Source organism: Gadus chalcogrammus, chromosome 17 (assembly GCF_026213295.1).
Source record: "Gadus chalcogrammus isolate NIFS_2021 chromosome 17, NIFS_Gcha_1.0, whole genome shotgun sequence".
In the NCBI taxonomy this organism is placed as follows: domain Eukaryota; kingdom Metazoa; phylum Chordata; class Actinopteri; order Gadiformes; family Gadidae; genus Gadus; species Gadus chalcogrammus.
This window is the reverse complement of record NC_079428.1, coordinates 338736-358375: the sequence shown is the minus strand read 5'-3', so window position 1 is coordinate 358375 and position 19640 is coordinate 338736. Positions and strand designations below refer to the sequence as shown.

The 19640-nt window shown below is 51.0% G+C and overlaps 2 protein-coding genes across 2 annotated transcripts; both read left to right on the top strand.

Moving 5' to 3' along the window:
- Positions 1 to 565: 565 nt before the first annotated feature.
- LOC130369957 (P2Y purinoceptor 3-like) lies at positions 566 to 8862 on the top strand. Its single transcript, XM_056575583.1, has 2 exons — positions 566 to 584; positions 6149 to 8862. Exon 2 carries the CDS (start codon positions 6220 to 6222, stop codon positions 7705 to 7707), a length of 1488 nt encoding a protein of 495 aa, XP_056431558.1. The 5' UTR covers positions 566 to 584; positions 6149 to 6219; the 3' UTR covers positions 7708 to 8862.
- Positions 8863 to 12926: 4064 nt separating this feature from the next.
- On the top strand, positions 12927 to 18838 carry LOC130369977 (chromatin complexes subunit BAP18-like). The gene is made up of 5 exons (XM_056575609.1): positions 12927 to 13846; positions 14150 to 14244; positions 14712 to 14887; positions 16203 to 16310; positions 17789 to 18838. Exons 1-5 carry the CDS (start codon positions 13826 to 13828, stop codon positions 17851 to 17853), a joined length of 465 nt encoding a protein of 154 aa, XP_056431584.1. The 5' UTR covers positions 12927 to 13825; the 3' UTR covers positions 17854 to 18838.
- Positions 18839 to 19640: the final 802 nt, after the last annotated feature.

Sequence of the window (19640 nt, the reverse complement as noted above, 5' to 3'; positions counted from 1 at the left end):
GGGAGAGGAGGGCTGGAGGAGGGAAGGAGACAGGGAGGGAGGGAGGGAGGGCTGGAGGAGGGAAGGAGACAGGGAGGGAGGGAGGGAGGGTAGGAAGGAGGGAAGGAGACAGGGAGGGAGGGAGGGAGGGAAGGAGACAGGGAGGGAGGGAGGGAGGGGAGGGAAGGAGACAGGGAGGGAGGGAGGGAGAGGGGGGAAGGAGACAGGGAGGGAGGGAGGGAGGGAGGGAGAGGGGGGCTGGAGGAGGGAGGGAGGGAGGGAGGGAGGGAGGGAGGGAGAGGGGGGAAGGAGACAGGGAGGGAGAGAGGGTGTGGGACGACTTGGAGGGACGGTTGGGGATTGAGGAGTTGCCATGGAGACAAGGGGCCTCTGCCTGGCCGATTGAAACAGAGCAGAAGGGATCACTAAGCGCTCACCTCCTGGAGGAGCTGGGAGCCTTTACATCGACTCCACAGCTTTTATTATCGTGAAGGAAATGATTATTATAATATCATTATTAGTGGTCAACTCTTTAAGTGGGACCTAATCTATTCTCATGGCTGATGGCTTCTGGACCAACGGACAGAAGACATGGAGCCATGGAGGTGAGGCTGAGAGGCTGAGAGGCTGAGAGGGGAGGCTGAGAGGAGAGAATGAGAGGAGAGGCTGAGAGGGGAGACCGAGAGGAGAGGCTGAGAGGAGAGACTGAGAGGGGAGACTGAGAGGAGAGGCTGAGAGGAGAGGCTGAGAGGGGAGACTGAGAGGGGAGGCTGAGAGGGGAGACTGAGAGGTGAGGCTGAGAGGAGAGGCTGAGAGGAGAGGCTGAGAGGGGAGACTGAGAGGGGAGACTGAGAGGAGAGGCTGAGAGGGGAGACTGAGAGGAGAGGCTGAGAGGAGAGGCTGAGAGGAGAGGCTGAGAGGAGAGGCTGAGAGGAGAGGCTGAGAGGAGAGGCTGAGAGGAGAGGCTGAGAGGAGAGGCTGAGAGGAGAGGCTGAGAGGGGAGACTGAGAGGAGAGGCTGAGAGGAGAGACTGAGAGGAGAGGCTGAGAGGGGAGACTGAGAGGAGAGGCTGAGAGGGGAGACTGAGAGGTGAGGCTGAGAGGAGAGGCTGAGAGGAGAGGCTGAGAGGAGAGGCTGAGAGGGGAGACTGAGAGGAGAGACTGAGAGGAGAGACTGAGAGGAGAGGCTGAGAGGGGAGACTGAGAGGTGAGGCTGAGAGGAGAGGCTGAGAGGAGAGGCTGAGAGGAGAGGCTGAGAGGGGAGACTGAGAGGAGAGGCTGAGAGGAGAGACTGAGAGGAGAGGCTGAGAGGGGAGACTGAGAGGAGAGGCTGAGAGGGGAGACTGAGAGGTGAGGCTGAGAGGAGAGGCTGAGAGGAGAGGCTGAGAGGAGAGGCTGAGAGGCTGAGAGGGGAGACTGAGAGGGGAGACTGAGAGGAGAGGCTGAGAGGAGAGGCTGAGAGGGGAGACTGAGAGGAGAGGCTGAGAGGCTGAGAGGCTGAGAGGGGAGACTGAGAGGAGAGGCTGAGAGGGGAGACTGAGAGGAGAGGCTGAGAGGAGAGGCTGAGAGGCTGAGAGGGGAGGCTGAGAGGCTGAGAGACTGAGAGGCTGAGAGGGGAGGTTGAGAGGGGAGACCGAGAGGAGAGGCTGAGAGGGGAGGCTGAGAGGGGAGACTGAGAGGAGAGGCTGAGAGGAGAGGCTGAGAGGAGAGGCTGAGAGGAGAGGCTGAGAGGAGAGGCTGAGAGGAGAGGCTGAGAGGAGAGGCTGAGAGGAGAGGCTGAGAGGGGAGACTGAGAGGAGAGGCTGAGAGGAGAGACTGAGAGGAGAGGCTGAGAGGGGAGACTGAGAGGAGAGGCTGAGAGGGGAGACTGAGAGGTGAGGCTGAGAGGAGAGGCTGAGAGGAGAGGCTGAGAGGAGAGGCTGAGAGGGGAGACTGAGAGGAGAGACTGAGAGGAGAGACTGAGAGGAGAGGCTGAGAGGGGAGACTGAGAGGTGAGGCTGAGAGGAGAGGCTGAGAGGAGAGGCTGAGAGGAGAGGCTGAGAGGGGAGACTGAGAGGAGAGGCTGAGAGGAGAGACTGAGAGGAGAGGCTGAGAGGGGAGACTGAGAGGAGAGGCTGAGAGGGGAGACTGAGAGGTGAGGCTGAGAGGAGAGGCTGAGAGGAGAGGCTGAGAGGAGAGGCTGAGAGGAGAGGCTGAGAGGAGAGACTGAGAGGAGAGGCTGAGAGGGGAGGCTGAGAGGGGAGGCTGAGAGGAGAGGCTGAGAGGAGAGGCTGAGAGGAGAGACTGAGAGGAGAGGCTGAGAGGGGAGGCTGAGAGGGGAGGCTGAGAGGCTGAGAGGAGAGGCTGAGAGGAGAGGCTGAGAGGAGAGGCTGAGAGGGGAGACTGAGAGGAGAGGCTGAGAGGGGAGACTGAGAGGAGAGACTGAGAGGAGAGGCTGAGAGGGGAGACTGAGAGGAGAGGCTGAGAGGAGAGACTGAGAGGAGAGACTGAGAGGAGAGGCTGAGAGGGGAGACTGAGAGGAGAGGCTGAGAGGAGAGACTGAGAGGAGAGGCTGAGAGGAGAGGCTGAGAGGAGAGGCTGAGAGGAGAGGCTGAGAGGAGAGGCTGAGAGGGGAGACTGAGAGGAGAGGCTGAGAGGAGAGGCTGAGAGGCTTAGAGGAGAGGCTGAGAGGAGAGGCTGAGAGGAGAGGCTGAGAGGAGAGACTGAGAGGAGAGGCTGAGAGGGGAGACTGAGAGGAGAGACTGAGAGGAGAGGCTGAGAGGGGAGGCTGAGAGGGGAGGCTGAGAGGCTTAGAGGAGAGGCTGAGAGGAGAGGCTGAGAGGAGAGGCTGAGAGGGGAGACTGAGAGGAGAGGCTGAGAGGGGAGACTGAGAGGAGAGACTGAGAGGAGAGGCTGAGAGGGGAGACTGAGAGGAGAGGCTGAGAGGAGAGACTGAGAGGAGAGACTGAGAGGAGAGGCTGAGAGGGGAGACTGAGAGGAGAGGCTGAGAGGAGAGACTGAGAGGAGAGGCTGAGAGGAGAGGCTGAGAGGAGAGGCTGAGAGGAGAGGCTGAGAGGAGAGGCTGAGAGGGGAGACTGAGAGGAGAGGCTGAGAGGAGAGGCTGAGAGGAGAGGCTGAGAGGCTGAGAGGGGAGACTGAGAGGAGAGGCTGAGAGGAGAGACTGAGAGGAGAGGGTGAGAGGGGAGACTGAGAGGAGAGGCTGAGAGGAGAGGCTGAGAGGGGAGACTGAGAGGAGAGGCTGAGAGGAGAGACTGAGAGGAGAGGCTGAGAGGAGAGACTGAGAGGCTGAGAGGAGAGACTGAGAGGCTTAGAGGAGAGGCTGAGAGGAGAGGCTGAGAGGAGAGACTGAGAGGCTTAGAGGAGAGGCTGAGAGGAGAGGCTGAGAGGAGAGGCTGAGAGGGGAGACTGAGAGGAGAGGCTGAGAGGAGAGACTGAGAGGAGAGGCTGAGAGGAGAGGCTGAGAGGAGAGGCTGAGAGGGGAGACTGAGAGGAGAGGCTGAGAGGAGAGACTGAGAGGCTGAGAGGAGAGACTGAGAGGCTTAGAGGAGAGGCTGAGAGGAGAGGCTGAGGGGGGAGGCTGAGAGACTGAGAGGCTGAGGGGGGAGGCTGAGAGGAGAGGCTGAGGGGGGAGGCTGAGAGGAGAGGCTGAGGGGGGAGGCTGAGAGGGGAGGCTGAGAGGAGAGACTGAGAGGGGAGACTGAGAGGAGAGGCTGAGAGACTGAGAGGCTGAGAGGAGAGGCTGAGAGGAGAGGCTGAGGGGGGAGGCTGAGAGGAGAGGCTGAGGGGGGAGGCTGAGAGGGGAGGCTGAGAGGAGAGGCTGAGAGGGGAGACTGAGAGGAGAGGCTGAGAGGAGAGACTGAGAGGCTGAGAGGAGAGACTGAGAGGCTTAGAGGAGAGGCTGAGAGGAGAGGCTGAGGGGGGAGGCTGAGAGGGGAGGCTGAGAGGGGAGACTGAGAGGAGAGGCTGAGAGGAGAGGCTGAGAGGAGAGGCTGAGAGGAGAGACTGAGAGGGGAGACTGAGAGGAGAGGCTGAGAGACTGAGAGGCTGAGAGGAGAGGCTGAGAGGAGAGGCTGAGGGGGGAGGCTGAGAGGGGAGGCTGAGAGGAGAGGCTGAGAGGGGAGACTGAGAGGAGAGGCTGAGAGGGGAGACTGAGAGGAGAGGCTGAGAGGGGAGACTGAGAGGAGAGGCTGAGAGGGGAGACTGAGAGGAGAGGCTGAGAGGGGAGGCTGAGGGGGGAGACTGAGAGGAGAGGCTGAGAGGGGAGGCTGAGAGGGGATATACTACACATGTTAATTACAACACTACACATGTTAATTACAACACTACACATGTTAATTACAACACTACACATGTTAATTACAACACTACACATGTTAATTAAAACACTACACATGTTAATTACAACATTGCAGATGTTCAGTACAACACATGAGTTGTCTTTGAGCTTATGTTTGATGTTTCGTCCGATTCCTTCTTTAGAGCTCAATTAATGTCCTGATAGTCAACCGGTAATACCAAAACAAATGCTTGAAGACATAATGGATACTGTTTGGTCTGATGAGTCCGTGGTCACCCTGTTACCTTGGAGATGGTCAGGTTATATCCCCTCCAAGTGTTCCAATGGCCTCTCTCACAACCCATTAGCCCGCAGAGGAAACAGGTCGGCACATTCTAACTGAGAGGTGGGAGCAAAGAGCAGCGATCACGCTCAGATGACTGGACACTGGATGATTGAATGTGCGCGTGTGCCTGTGTTTGTGTACGTGCATGTGTGTGCGTGCGTCCTGCTTGCATGTGAGTGTGTGCACTTGCGTGTGTGGTTGTGTGTGTTGAGAAAAAGAGAGATATGCACAGAGCAAACGGGGGTAAGTGCAGTTACTCATTGCTGAGGTAATGGGCTGGGGAGACTGATTCAGCAACATGCAGCCTTACAGACAGAGCCCTGACCCTCGATACATGACAGAGCCCTGACCCTCGATACATGACAGAGCCCTGACCCTCGATACATGACAGAGCCCTGACCCTCGATACATGACAGAGCCCTGACCCTCGATACATGACAGAGCCCTGACCCTCGATACATGACAGAGCCATGACCCTCGATACATGACAGAGCCCTGACCCTCGATACATGACAGAGCCCTGACCCTCGATACATGACAGAGCCCTGACCCTCGATACATGACAGAGCCCTGACCCTCGATACATGACAGAGCCCTGACCCTCGATACATGACAGAGCCCTGACCCTCGATACATGACAGAGCCATGACCCTCGATACATGACAGAGCCCTGACCCTTGATACATGACAGAGCCATGACAGAGCCCTGACCCTCGATACATGACAGAGCCCTGACCCTCGATACATGACAGAGCCCTGACCCTCGATACATGACAGAGCCCTGACCCTCGATACATGACAGAGCCCTGACCCTCGATACATGACAGAGCCCTGACCCTCGATACATGACAGAGCCATGACCCTCGATACATGACAGAGCCCTGACCCTCGATACATGACAGAGCCCTGACCCTCGATACATGACAGAGCCCTGACCCTCGATACATGACAGAGCCCTGACCCTCGATACATGACAGAGCCCTGACCCTCGATACATGACAGAGCCCTGACCCTCGATACATGACAGAGCCCTGACCCTCGATACATGACAGAGCCCTGACCCTCGATACATGACAGAGCCCTGACCCTCGATACATGACAGAGCCATGACCCTCGATACATGACAGAGCCATGACCCTCGATACATGACAGAGCCCTGACCCTCGATACATGACAGAGCCATGACAGAGCCCTGACCCTCGATACATGACAGAGCCCTGACCCTCGATACATGACAGAGCCCTGACCCTCGATACATGACAGAGCCCTGACCCTCGATACATGACAGAGCCATGACCCTCGATACATGACAGAGCCCTGACCCTCGATACATGACAGAGCCCTGACCCTCGATACATGACAGAGCCCTGACCCTCGATACATGAGAGCCTGGCCTGGACCCTCGATACATGACAGAGCCTAGCCCTAGATGTATGACACAGCAGGGTGTACTAGTGTGTTTAAAGAGAAATTGTACTACCATGGCCAGTTAATCAATTCCCATGATTGATGATTTGTTAAAAGTCTTTGTGTTGCATCCCCTCCCAGGTGAGAAGTTGAAGATGGTTTTATCCTCATAAATCGACAAGGCTTCCAGACCCCATCCTCAGTGTCAGAGGATGAGCTTCCACGACCGCAGAGCCTCCCAGCCCCCCACGGCCACGGCCGCCACGGAGCTCCTCACCATGGATACTGAGAGCCGCTACAGCCTGCCAGGACCCCTCCTGAACACCTCCGCCCCCTCCTTTCCTCTTCCCCATCCCAACGCCTCTTGCAGCATCGATGAATCCTACAAGTACATATTCCTCCCCATCTGCTACATCTTCACCTTCGTCTTCAGCATCTCGCTCAACGCGGTGGTCCTCTACCGCTCCTTCAGGAGGAAGAAGCGCTGGAACGCGTCTCTGATCTACATGGTAAACCTGGCCTCCACCGACTTCATGTACGGCCTGTCGCTGCCCTTCCTGGTGGCCAGCTACGTGATGCGGGACCGCTGGGTGTTCGGGGACTTCATGTGCCGCCTGGTGCGCTTCCTGTTCTACTTCAACCTCTACGGCTCCATCTTCTTCCTCACCTGCATCTCCGTGCACCGCTACCTGGGCATATGCCACCCCATGAGGACCGTGATGCTGGAGACCGAGAGGGCGGTGAAGTGGACCTGCGTCCTCATCTGGGCCGTGGTGTTTGCTCTCACCTGCCCTATATTCCGATTCGCCCAGAGCGGTTACGTCACGCGGCTGGGCGGAGTCGGGACTGGAGACCCCAGCACGGTCACCCTGGAGCCATCGCTGATGAACGGCAGCCATGACGCCACCCAGGGATACCAGAACTGTTGGGACGATGCAATCGACGAGGAGTTCCATGACTACGTCCCCTACGCAATCGTCCTCCACCTGCTGGGCTTCTTCCTGCCGTTCTCCATCATCGCCTGGTGCTACTCCCACGTGGTCGTCACCATCTTCAGGAGCCTGGGCCCCCGCCCGCCGGCCCCGAGGGCGGGGGACGGGGAGGACGCCTGTCGAGGTGGAGGACTGGAACTAACCGGATTCATCCCTGGTGGCGACGCAGAGGACAGAACCGGGGGCAGCGACGCCAGGAAAGATGTCTTCAAAAGAGAGCCGGGCTATTCCCTCTCGTTGGGAGCCCACTCCCCATATGCCCGCCGCAGACGTAAGTCCATCAGGACCATCGTCACCATCACCCTGCTGTTCGCTCTATGTTTCTTCCCCTTCCATGTCACGCGGACGCTCTTCCTGCTGCTGAAGGTGACCCGAGGGGTGCCCTGCCACACCATGACCGCGGTGTCCATGTGCTACAAGATCACGCGTCCGCTGGCCTCCTTCAACGCCTGGCTAAACGCCCTGCTCTACTTCCTCACCAAGGACAAGGCCGCCGCGCCCTGCTGCCAGGCCACTGTGCCCTGTTGGCAGGCGACCAGCGAAGGTGCCGGGCCGCAGACGGGGTCGCTATGGCAGCGCAGCGCGATGGGCCGAGCCGGTGCTGCGCGGGACGGACCCATCAGAGAGGAGATGAGGCGCAAAGACGTGGAAATGTCGCCGGTGTCTGTCCACAGAGCTCGGGACAAAGTGACGTACACCAACGGATGATTCACAGGGTTAGCATTAGCCATGCAAGCTAACCCTGGTATAGTGACGTACAGCAAAGGCTGATTCACATGGTTAGCATTAGCCATGCAAGCTAACCCTGGTATAGTGACGTACAGCAACGGCTGATTCACATGGTTAGCATTAGCCATGCAAGCTAACCCTGGTATAGTGACATAAACCAACGGATGATTCACATGGTTAGCATTAGCCATGCAAGCTAACCCTGGTATAGTGACGTACAGCAACGACTGATTCACATGGTTAGCATTAGCCATGAAAGCTAACCATGGTATAGTGACGTACACCAACGGATGATTCACATGGTTAGCATTAGCCATGCAAGCTAACCATGGTATAGTGACGTCCACCAACGGATGAGTCACAGGGTTAGCACTAGCCATGTAAGCTAACCATGGTATGGTGACGTACAGCAACGGCTGATTCACATGGTTAGCATTAGCCATGCAAGCTAACCATGGTATAGTGACGTACACCAACGGATGAGTCACAGGGTTAGCATTAGCCATGTAAGCTAACCATGGCATCAGTTCTATATAAATTCTAGTCTTATCGCTAATTTTAACTTCACTCTCTTATCACTAACTTTAAGTACAACTAGTCTTTTCACAACGTTAACTACACTGTCTTTTCACTAACTTTAATACACTTTAAATTCACTGTCTAATCACTAACTTTAATACTAAATACAAGATGAACCATAAAATATGCCTTATTAATAATGCTATGAGGCTAACAATAGGTTGGTATTCTGTGAGAAAGACAGCAGTATGGTTCCGGAACTGAAATTCTCATTCATTTTCTCCATATAGGTTTTCTTTCAAAAGCCATAAGGTCGTAGACATCCAAAGTATACCATGCGCCGTTATATTGTGAAACGATGGTATATTCTCCTGTAGAAGCCACAAGTTAAAGAAAAGTTTGTAGATTGTGAGTGTTGCAGTGCTTTTAAATGCCATCATGAATAAAAAAAGTCAAGCCGGCGATGAGTGCTGCCGATGGACCTGTGCTGCCGCGGACCAGCGACCACTGGGTGGAAACCAGTACAGGTCAGCCTGTACTGGAGTGAGGACCAGCGTCCACCGAGTGGAAACCAGTACAGGTCAGCCTGTACTGGAGTGAGGACCAGTATGAGGGAGAGGAACACAGGGCTGTGCGGAGCTTAGCAGGCTGGATAGTCAGCTGACATGAGTTGTACGAATCATGTCGTTATGGTGCCGCAGTGATAAAATAAAATAAAACATATGATATAGCAGTACTATGTAGTTATCTGGGTGACATATATAATAAAGTATATATGATATAGCAGTACTATGTAGTAATCTGGTTGACATACATATATATATATATATATATATATATATATATATACATAGGTTGGTGTTGGGGCAGCGAGATGGGCCCAAACTGTTGCCGGCGCTTCCTTCTGACATGTTGGTTTTTAATAAGGAGTCATTTTTGGCTTTTGTTTCTGATGTGTTGGTGGGAGCTCAAAAAGCAGCTAACAGGTCAGACATCATCAGGCTAGTGGTGGGGGCAGCCGAAAGGTTCCTCGGAACAAAGCAGCTGCCAGAAAAATTGCATCAATTCATGACAGAGACTCAGGGCATGAACACGTCACAGTTGACGAGGACCAACAGTTTGGAGGATGTAAGCGATGATGATGAGGTTCCTTAACGTTTGAATGTGGTTTATTCTTCAATGGAATGGAGCCCGGAGTCTGACTGCGAATGGCCAGGAGTTAAAGAGATTTCTTAATGAAGTTAAAGAGGCTCCAGAATTGATTTCAAGAAACATGGCTAAAGCCCTGTCTTGATTTAGTAATTCCAGGATATGAGTGTTTGAGGTTAGATAGGTCGGATAGATCAGGTGGGGGTTGTGCAACTTTTGTTAAGAACGGATTGCAATATAGGAGAGTTGATGTTTGTTCTTGTGGTGAGTGTTTGGCTGTGGCGGTTTGGAGCAGGCATGGCTCTATAACTGTGCTAAATTATTATAACCCCTGTAAACCTTTGGTATTGTCGGATTGTGATGATATAATGGAGAGGGTAAGGTGTCCTGTTATATGGGTTGGAGATTTTAATGCGCATAATCCTTTATGGGGCAGTGATCACAGGGATAGTAATGGTGTGATAATAGAAGATTTTTTAGATAAGTACGATCTGGTATTGATAAATGATGGAAGGCCAACTAGATATTCTGAGAAACACATGTAATCAAATAGATTTATCAATTGCTTCTTCAAATTTAGCTAGAACTGGTGAATTGGATGTAATGGACAAATACGCTCTTGGAAGCGATCATTATCCAATTATTTGCAAGTTTGGTAGGGATTTGAGGAGAGTAGTGGAAGAGAGGGTTCCTAGGTATAATCTTTCTAAAGCTAAATGGGATAAGTTCCAGGAGAGTGCTCGAAGCTTAATTTGAGAGGTTGAAAGTGAGGATTCTGTGGACAATTTGAATTCTGCCATTAGCTTCGTGACCCATGAGGCTGCTCGTTGTTAGGGTTAAGGTTAGGGTTGACCCATGAGGCTGCTCGTTGTTAGGGTTAGGGTGAGGGTTGACCCATGAGGCTGCTCGTCGTTCCATTCCTGTGAAGCAGGCACCTAGGCCCCGTATGCTGGTCCCATGGTGGAATAAAGAGTGTGATGAAGCTGTGAGGAATAGGAATGTAGCATATAGAAGATTAAAAAAATACCCAATAATGTTTAATGCAACAGAGTATAAAAGATTAAGGGCAGTGGCAAGAAGAGTTATTAAAGAGGCAAAGCGATGTAGTTGGAGGAAGTTTTGTGGTACGCTGGGTCCTGAGACTCCAGAAAGGCAGCTGGGGTCAGCTGTACGTAAAATGTCAGTGGTATACAAAAGCAGATCAATGCCTGTGTTACAGAAAGGAGTGAGCGGAGAAGTTTCCAATAAAGAAAAAGCAGACATGTTTGTTGTCAAGCAGTGCACAGTTCTGGGAGCCTGGGAGTTGAGAGACGTAGGAAGAGGGCAGAGCTGTGGAAATTGGAGGGGAGTTTAGGTAATGCTAATCCCATTAATCTGTTTTTTACTATTAAGGAGTTGAAGGAAGCAATTATGTCTGGGACAAATACTACCCCAGAGAGAGATAGGTTGTCTTAAGAGTTATTTAAACATCTGGATGATATGGTACTCGAGGGCATTTTGGCTTTGTTTAATACTGTGTGGGCAGGGGGTTGTTTGCCAAAGGAATGGAAACATGCGGTTGTGGTCCCTATCATGAAGCCAGGCAAACAGGCGTCTGACCCTAGATCATACCGTCCTAGAGCACTCACAGCAGTGCTATGTAAGATTATGGAGAAAATTATTACTAATAGATTAGTGTATTTTTTAGAGACCAAAGGACTCTTTGTTGGTTTTCAGAATGGTTTACGAAATGGGAGGTCCATGATGGAGTCAGTTACAATTTTAGATCAGGATTCATCATTTCTGGATATTGAGAAGGCGTATGATTCCTTGTGGAAGGAGGGTTTAATGATTCAAATGTTTGATTTAGGAGTGAGGGGGAGGATGTTTAATTGGATTAAGGATTTTTTAATGAATAGAACTATACAAGTCATGGTGGGTGGCGTTAGTTCAAATAGTGTAGAAATAGAGAATGGAACCCCACAGGGAAGTGTTATTAGTCCAGTTTTATTCAATATAATGATTAATGACATTTTCTGCAAAGTAGAGGGAGCATTCGGGTTGTCTTTGTTTGCAGACGATGGGGCTATCTGGAAAAGAGGGTGAAATGTTGAGTTTATTTTAAAGCAGATTCAGAACAGAACATTTTTTGTTGAAGTGTGATTTTTTTTTAATGTTATCAGAAGTGTAGCTGGCTGTGGGTGGGGGCTGACAGGGAGACAATGCTTCTCATTTTCCAGGCCATGATCAGATCTTCTCTTGACTATGGGTGCTTTGTGTATGGGTCTGCATCTAAGTCTGTTCTGGCAGGGCTAGATGTGCTGCAGGCCAGGGCTTTGAGGCTTTGCTGTGGGGCCTTCAGAACTTCCCCAGTCCGAGCCCTGCTTATTGAAATGGGGAAATGCCCTTATGGTTAAGGCGCATTAAGTTAGGGTTGCAGTACTGGGTAAAACTAAGTGGGTGTCATCAAACTTTTCTGAGAGTCTGACGGAGCCAATAAGTATAAAACATTTTTTGTAAATATAAATCAGTGGGCTGTGCGGCTGGGTTTGGAACAGGTTAGTGTAGCGGAACATACAAGCTGGCTACCTATGCCATATTGGGTGCTGCCCGAGCTGAACATTGAAATGGTCTTTCTACAGGAAAAAGATAAGAAGCTGGTAACTCCAAAAATAGCAGAACATAAACTAAATCTAAACTCCATCAGAGACAGTACTTTGATTATTTTTACGGATGGATCTAGAGACCCAGTTAGTGGGAGAGCTGGGTTTTGGATGTATGTGGAGCAGCTTGGGGTGAAGATTGGCCGGCGCATCTCTAATGGGAGCTCTGTTTTCACATCTGAGTTAATGGCAATCCTATATGGGCCTTAAGGGGGATTGAAGAAACCACACCTAGATCATCTGTTCTGACTCTGCAGCTGCTCTGGAAGCCATAAAAGGGGGGAAATCTAAGGCTCGACCTGATATTATTACTGACATTCTAACTGTGTTTTTTAGAATTGGGTTTAGGTCTAACATATCCTTTTGCTGGGTTCCGGGACACGCTGGGGTTGGGGGGAATGAGCAGGTGGATCAGATTGCTAAAAAGGAGTTTGAGTAGAGAGGTAGATGTTCATATATCCTGGGGGAGAGTGGATCTGAGAGAAATAATTAAAAAAGGCTTAACGAAGGAATGGCAGAGAGGGTGGGGAAAATAAAACAGGGGTAGACACTAAGCTATTTCTCTTTACAATCTCAAGTAAAAAAAAAGATGTACCTGCACTTTTCAGTCCCGCAGGGCCTCAGTTAAACTGTACAGATTGAGGCTGGGTCACTTTTTATTTATTGTAGGAAAACATGTGTCTGGTTTACGTGAATGTGGGAGTTCTGAGACAGTAGGTCCCATGACTGTTGGTCATGGGACTTGGAGGTCAGGCTTTTTCAGTTTTTTCCTTGTTTGGGCACTGTGATAACCATAAACTGTTTAGCAGTTCCTGCATAGTACTAGGACTATCATGTAAACATTTAGTTAAACATCGGACCTGTGGAGGGCAGTAATACGCTGGACAGCGTCCAAACCGCCGGAAACTAAAGAAGAAGAAGAAGAAGACTTCTGGATCCGGTGGGGTTACGTGACGCGCATTGTTGTCTGTTTGTGTCTGCGTAAGATACAGGTTAACTACATCACCCAGCTTAACGACACCAGGTTAACCACGTCAGCCAGGATAACCCCACCAGCCAGGTGAACCCCATTGAGTCGGGGGGTTCTGTTTTCGAGGATTCTGATATCGAGTCTCTTGTGAGAGAATTAGCAATGGAAGGAGAATTAGCATGGAGCTAGCCCTCTGTTGTCCTCGTTAAGACCACCTCACTGGTATCTCTCTGGTCTGTTTCTCTCTCTCCGGTCTGTCTCTCGCTCTCTCTCCCGTCTCTCTCCGGTCTGTCTCCCCCGTCTCTCTCCGGTCTGTCTCTCTCTCTCTCTCCCGTCTCTCTCCGGTCTGTCTCCCCCGTCTCTCTCTCTCTCTTGTCTGTCTCTGTATCTCTCTCCGGTCCCTCTCTCTGGTATCCTTCTCCGGTCTGTCTCTTTCTCCAGTCTGTCTCGCTCCCCCCTCTCTCTCTCTGGTATCTCTCTGGTCTGTTTCTCTCTCTCTCCGGTCTGTCTCCCCCGTCTCTCTCTCTCTCTTGTCTGTCTCTGTATCTCTCTCCGGTCCCTCTCTCTGGTATCCTTCTCCGGTCTGTCTCTTTCTCCAGTCTGTCTCGCTCCCCCCTCTCTCTCTCTGGTATCTCTCTGGTCTGTTTCTCTCTCTCTCCCGTCTCTCTCCGGTCTGTCTCCCCCGTCTCTCTCTCTCTCTTGTCTGTCTCTGTATCTCTCTCCGGTCCCTCTCTCTGGTATCCTTCTCCAGTCTGTCTCGCTCCCCCCTCTCTCTCTCTGGTATCTCTCCCGTCTCCCCAGTTTGGCAATACGGAAAATGACTTCAGCCTCAACAAAAGTAAGTCCAATATGGCTTTCATGTTTTTTTTATTACTTTTTATTACTATCGATTAGTTGTTTCAAAGTATTCCATACATTTTTATTTAATGAAAGGTCAATGAAATTAGGCTGATCGATTACCCACAACTAGCCTCCTAATTCTCCCTATGAGAAACCTCAGAAAAGCAGCAGGCGACCCCATCCTTAGACCGTTCTATATATAGAGTATATCTATATATATATATATATATATATATATATATATATATATATATATATATATAGATATGTACATACGCAATAATGTCCGCCGTGGTTCCAGGTGGGGGAGATCTTCTCAGCTGCCGGCGCTGCCTTCACCAAGCTAGGGGAGCTCACCATGCAGCTGCACCCGGTCGCAGACGCCAGTCCTGCAAGGTACCTCCACCCTGGACCCGCATACTGGTCTATAGGTCCAGCCCTAGACCACCACGATGGGACCAGGCTTATAGCCTGGTCCCAGTGTGGTTGTCCAGGCCGGACACCAGGCTATAAGCCCGGTGTCCGGCCTGGACCACCACGCTGGTCACCCAGTGGAGAACGTGTCATGGTGGGACATACTCCTCTTCCCTTGGGGTTCCTCTACTAAAGGTTGCTACTCCACGGCTGCTGATTGTTTAGAGGCACCACCCGTAGGTGTAGCAGGGGCTGAGTGTAGAGACACCACCCGTAGGTGTAGCGGGGGCTGAGTGTAGAGACGCCAACCGTAGGTGAAGCAGGGGCTGAGTGTAGAGACACCACCCGTAGGTGTAGCGGGGGCTGAGTGTAGAGACACTCAGGGGGGGTTAACCCTGACTCCTGTGGGAGGTGGGGGGGGGTTAACCCTGACTGCCGTTATGCTGCAGCGCTCCGGTCAAAACCACGGTGAAGAGGAAGGCTCACGGAGACGGGCCGGTGTTCAGCGACGGCAGCAGGAAGGCTGTGAAGAAGGCCAGCCCCGGGGGGCCCCCCCAGACCGGTCTGTCGGCGCTCCGGGACCCCCCCTCCGCCCAGCCCAGCGTGAAGAAACAGAAGACGGCCGGTGAGTGGAGCACAACACGCTACTCATATCACACCCTCAGCTCAGTCTGAAGGACCAATCCTGAAGCGGCTCCACCATAAGGAGCTGGTACAGATCCTTCCTGAAGCGGCTCCACCATAAGGAGCTGGTACAGATCCTTCCTGAAGCGGCTCCACCATAAGGAGCTGGTACAGATCCTTCCTGAAGCGGCTCCACCATAAGGAGCTGGTACAGATCCTTCCTGAAGCGGCTCCACCATAAGGAGCTGGTACAGATCCTCCCTGAAGCGGCTCCACCTTAAGGAGCTGGTACAGATCCTTCCTGAAGCGGCTCCACCATAAGGAGCTGGTACAGATCCTCCCTGAAACGGCTCCACCATAAGGAGCTGGTACAGATCCTCCCTGAAGCGGCTCCACCATAAGGAGCTGGTACAGATCCTCCTGAAGCGGCTCCACCATAAGGAGCTGGTACAGATCCTTCCTGAAGCGGCTCCACCATAAGGAGCTGGTACAGATCCTCCTGAAGCGGCTCCACCATAAGGAGCTGGTACAGATCCTTCCTGAAGCGGCTCCACCATAAGGAGCTGGTACAGATCCTCCCTGAAGCGGCTCCACCATAAGGAGCTGGTACAGATCCTCCTGAAGCGGCTCCACCATAAGGAGCTGGTACAGATCCTCCCTGAAGCAGCTCCACCTTAAGGAGCTGGTACAGATCCTCCCTGAAGCGGCTCCACCATAAGGAGCTGGTACAGATCCTCCCTGAAGCGGCTCCACCATAAGGAGCTGGTACAGATCCTCCTGAAGCGGCTCCACCATAAGGAGCTGGTACAGATCCTTCCTGAAGCGGCTCCACCATAAGGAACTGGTACAGATCCTTCCTGAAGCGGCTCCACCATAAGGAGCTGGTACAGATCCTCCTGAAGCGGCTCCAACATAAGGAGCTGGTACTTGCAGATCAACCGGAGGCTCAGCGGGGGGGTTGGTGGGACCCTCTCTTTGGTATTTTGTGGAGGTTGACAGTGAGGACAGTTATTTAATTATTTCTACATTCATTTATATATTCATTCATTTATTTCTTAATACTTCATGTGCACTAATACCTGGAGAAGGACCTTGAGGACAGTTAGTCGTTAGGCTGCTCCTCCCTCCTCCCTCCGCTGCTCCTCCCTCCCCCCTCCCCCCTCCCTCCCTCCTCCTCCTCCCCCTCCCTCCTCCTCCTCCCTGCTCCCCCCTCCTCCTCCTCCTCCTCCTCCCTGCTCCCCCCTCCTCCCTCCTCCCTCCCTCCTTCTCCACCCCCCTCCCTCCCTCTCTGATCTTGCCCCCCCGTTGTGTCCCAGACGTCACCCTCAGTGCGCTGAACGACTCGGACGTGACCAGTGACCTGGTGGACCTGGAGGGGCCCGGACAGGGCCCCGGCCCCAAGAAACTCAACAACTTTGATCAAGGTCTGTAAGCTGGTAGTAGCTAGTGTTACAGTACACATGGAGGGTAGTGGTGTGTAAGCTAGTAGTAGCTAGTGTTACAGTACACATGGAGGGTAGTGGTGTGTAAGCTGGTAGTAGCTAGTGTTACAGTACACATGGAGGGTAGTGGTGTGTAAGCTAGTAGTAGCTAGTGTTACAGTACACATGCAGGGTAGTGGTGTGTAAGCTAGTAGTAGCTAGTGTTACAGTACACATGGAGGGTATTGGTGTGTAAGCTAGTAGTAGCTAGTGTTACAGTACACATGCAGGGTAGTGGTGTGTAAGCTAGTAGTAGCTAGTGTTACAGTACACATGGAGGGTAGTGGTGTGTAAGCTAGTAGCGGGCTGTTACATGGAGGGTAGTGGTGTGTAAGCTAGTAGCGTGCTGGTACATGGAGGGTAGTGGTGTGTAAGCTAGTAGCGTGCTGTTACATGGAGGGTAGTGGTGTGTAAGCTAGTAGCGTGCTGTTACATGGAGGGTAGTGGTGTGTAAGCTAGTAGCGTGCTGGTACATGGAGGGTAGTGGTGTGTAAGCTAGTAGCGTGCTGTTACATGGAGGGTAGTGGTGTGTAAGCTAGTAGCGCGCTGTTACATGGAGGGTAGTGGTGTGTAAGCTAGTAGCGTGCTGTTACATGGAGGGTAGTGGTGTGTAAGCTAGTAGCGCGCTGTTACATGGAGGGTAGTGGTGTGTAAGCTAGTAGCGCGCTGTTACATGGAGGGTAGTGGTGTGTAAGCTAGTAGTAGCTAGTGTTACAGTACACATGGAGGGTAATGGTGTGTAAGCTAGTACCGCGCTGTTACATGGAGGGTAGTGGTGTGTAAGCTAGTAGCGCGCTGTTACATGGAGGGTAGTGGTGTGTTTCATATGCATTGTACACCACCCGCGCCTGTTGCTCTTGTGACGTCATTTCCTGTCTTGTAGCACTGCAAGCGTTCCCGTTTGTCTTTGTGGGCGTCGCTACACGACGACTTAAGCAGCAATGTAATATAGTGTGTAAGAGCATTTAAAATTGACAGTAAAACTACCAACGTGGTACAAATACAAAGAAAAGACATCTCATTACGGGCGCAGCCATCTTTGTTTGTCGAGTCGTACGGTTTGACACGGTGGACTCTCGGAGTGGGACGGACACAAAGGGGGAGTGCCTCGGTGAAAGGTCACCAGGCAGCTGGGAGATGTCCCACTTTGCAACTCGTGCGGGGGGAGTACGAACGCACCAATAGTTAGCTGGTAGCATGCTCTTACATCTGTTACATCTGCTCTTACATACTGAGCATGTATTAAAGTTGAATAAAATGCAAAAATTGCATTTTATTCAACTTTAATACATGCTCAGTAACTAGATATAGATATAGATAGATAGATCTTTTGTTCTATATAGTGTGTATAGATACAGTATAATGTATAGATACTGTATACTCTATACATCCCTAACCCTCATGGCTCCTCCCCATCCCAGATAATCTGAACTTGGACTCCAGCCTCATCATGAGCTCCACTCACCTCCCGTTGCTGTCCCGCTGACCCCCAGGGGCCAAGGAGGGGCCGACCGGGCCCTGTGGGCCCTCTCCTATAGACCGGGCCCTCTCCTATAGACTGGGGGAGGTGGCCCTGTCCTATACACCAGCCCTGTGTCTCTGTGGACCTGCAGACTGCCTCCTTGTCTCTCCTCTTCGTATGGCAGCTCTGTGACTGTGGAACCATGTGAAGTGCTGCACTTGTTCCTACTGAGAACTTTGTTGCTTTCAGTTTCAATAGAGAACTTGTCTAACGTCAAGATCAAGGGAGGCCTGAATTAATCACAATAGATTTCAATATGTTTATTAAGTCAATTATAGATTTTTCCTTTGAAATTGCAATGAAACTAATGCATAATTGAAAAATAAAAATGAAATATTTGGCCTAAGAAATGTCAGGAATTGTGCAAAAGGAAAAACGTCTCTCTCTCTCTCGCTCTCAGTCTCGCTCGCCAGGGTGTTGTTCTCCGGGGCTCCAGCTGGATACTATTGGGTCTGTGCGCAAACTAGGCAGCGATCAGAGTTTCCTTTCTGCCGGCGTTCGGGAATGTTTTTAATTTATAGCTTTATTATATGAATAAAATCAATACTTTAAAAACAGCGGCGTTGCTGTTGTATTTTCGTCTTTAATGTGTAGTTATATGTTTTTAGAGTTCAACCGAAGTTCACCTCGTATGTAATCTGGCCAAAAAATATATACTGCCAGCAGTTCTCGTTTTGTCCATCAGAGGGCAGGCGTTGACTGACTGTGAAACAAAGCGTATGGGAATGTCTTAAGTTGTAACATTATTCCATTAACGAAGTCAAAATCTTAACTTGCTGTTTGGTTCATTTGATTGCATAAATAGTATTTCATGGAACACCAATCTCGAAACGTATGCTATGACAACGACCTACCTATGGGGACGATATATCCGGGGCTAGAATTCCTCATCCGTCGGCGTGTAATTGTTTACAGTCCGACGAGCAACTTCAAACGCAAGTATTGAGTTGCAGCATATATTTTTATTTGCAGGCAAGTCTAACGTTGTTATAATCGTTTTATATATACATATGTGTTTCAACACAGTTTTCTATTCAAAGATCTCAACTGAAGTTCACCTCGTATGTATTTGCGTTCCTGGCCACACAAAATATATACTGCGTGCAGTTCTCGTTTTGTCCATCAGAGGGCAGGCGTTGACTGAGTGTGAAACAAAGCGTCTGTGGGAATGTCTTTTAAGTTGTAACATTATTCCATTAACGAAGTCAAAATCTTAACTTGCTGTTTGGTTCATTTAATTACATAAATTGAATTTTATGAAACACCAATCTCGAAACGTATGGTATGACAACGAGCTACATATGGGGACGATATATCCGGGGGCACCGGTGGAGCCAGATATCCGGGGCTTGAATTCCTCATCCGTCGGCGTGTCATTGTTTACAGCCCGACAAGCAACTTTAAACGCAAGTATTGAGTTGGAGCTTATATTTTTTGTTTACAGACTATTTTAACGTTGCTATAATCGTTTATAATCGTTGCTATAATCGTTTTATATATACATATTATGTGTTTCAACACAGTTTTCTATTCAAAGATCTCAACTGAAGTTCACCTCGTATGTATTTGCGTTCCTGGCCACACAAAATATATACTGCGTGCAGTTCTCGTTTTGTCCACCGGGAGGCAGGCGTTGACCGACTGTAAATATATGTGTTTTCACATGAACTGAACATTAAACAGAACAGATAGGTGCAATAAATACACACATGCAGAAGGTATTCATGTTATTTATGTTAAATCAATATATG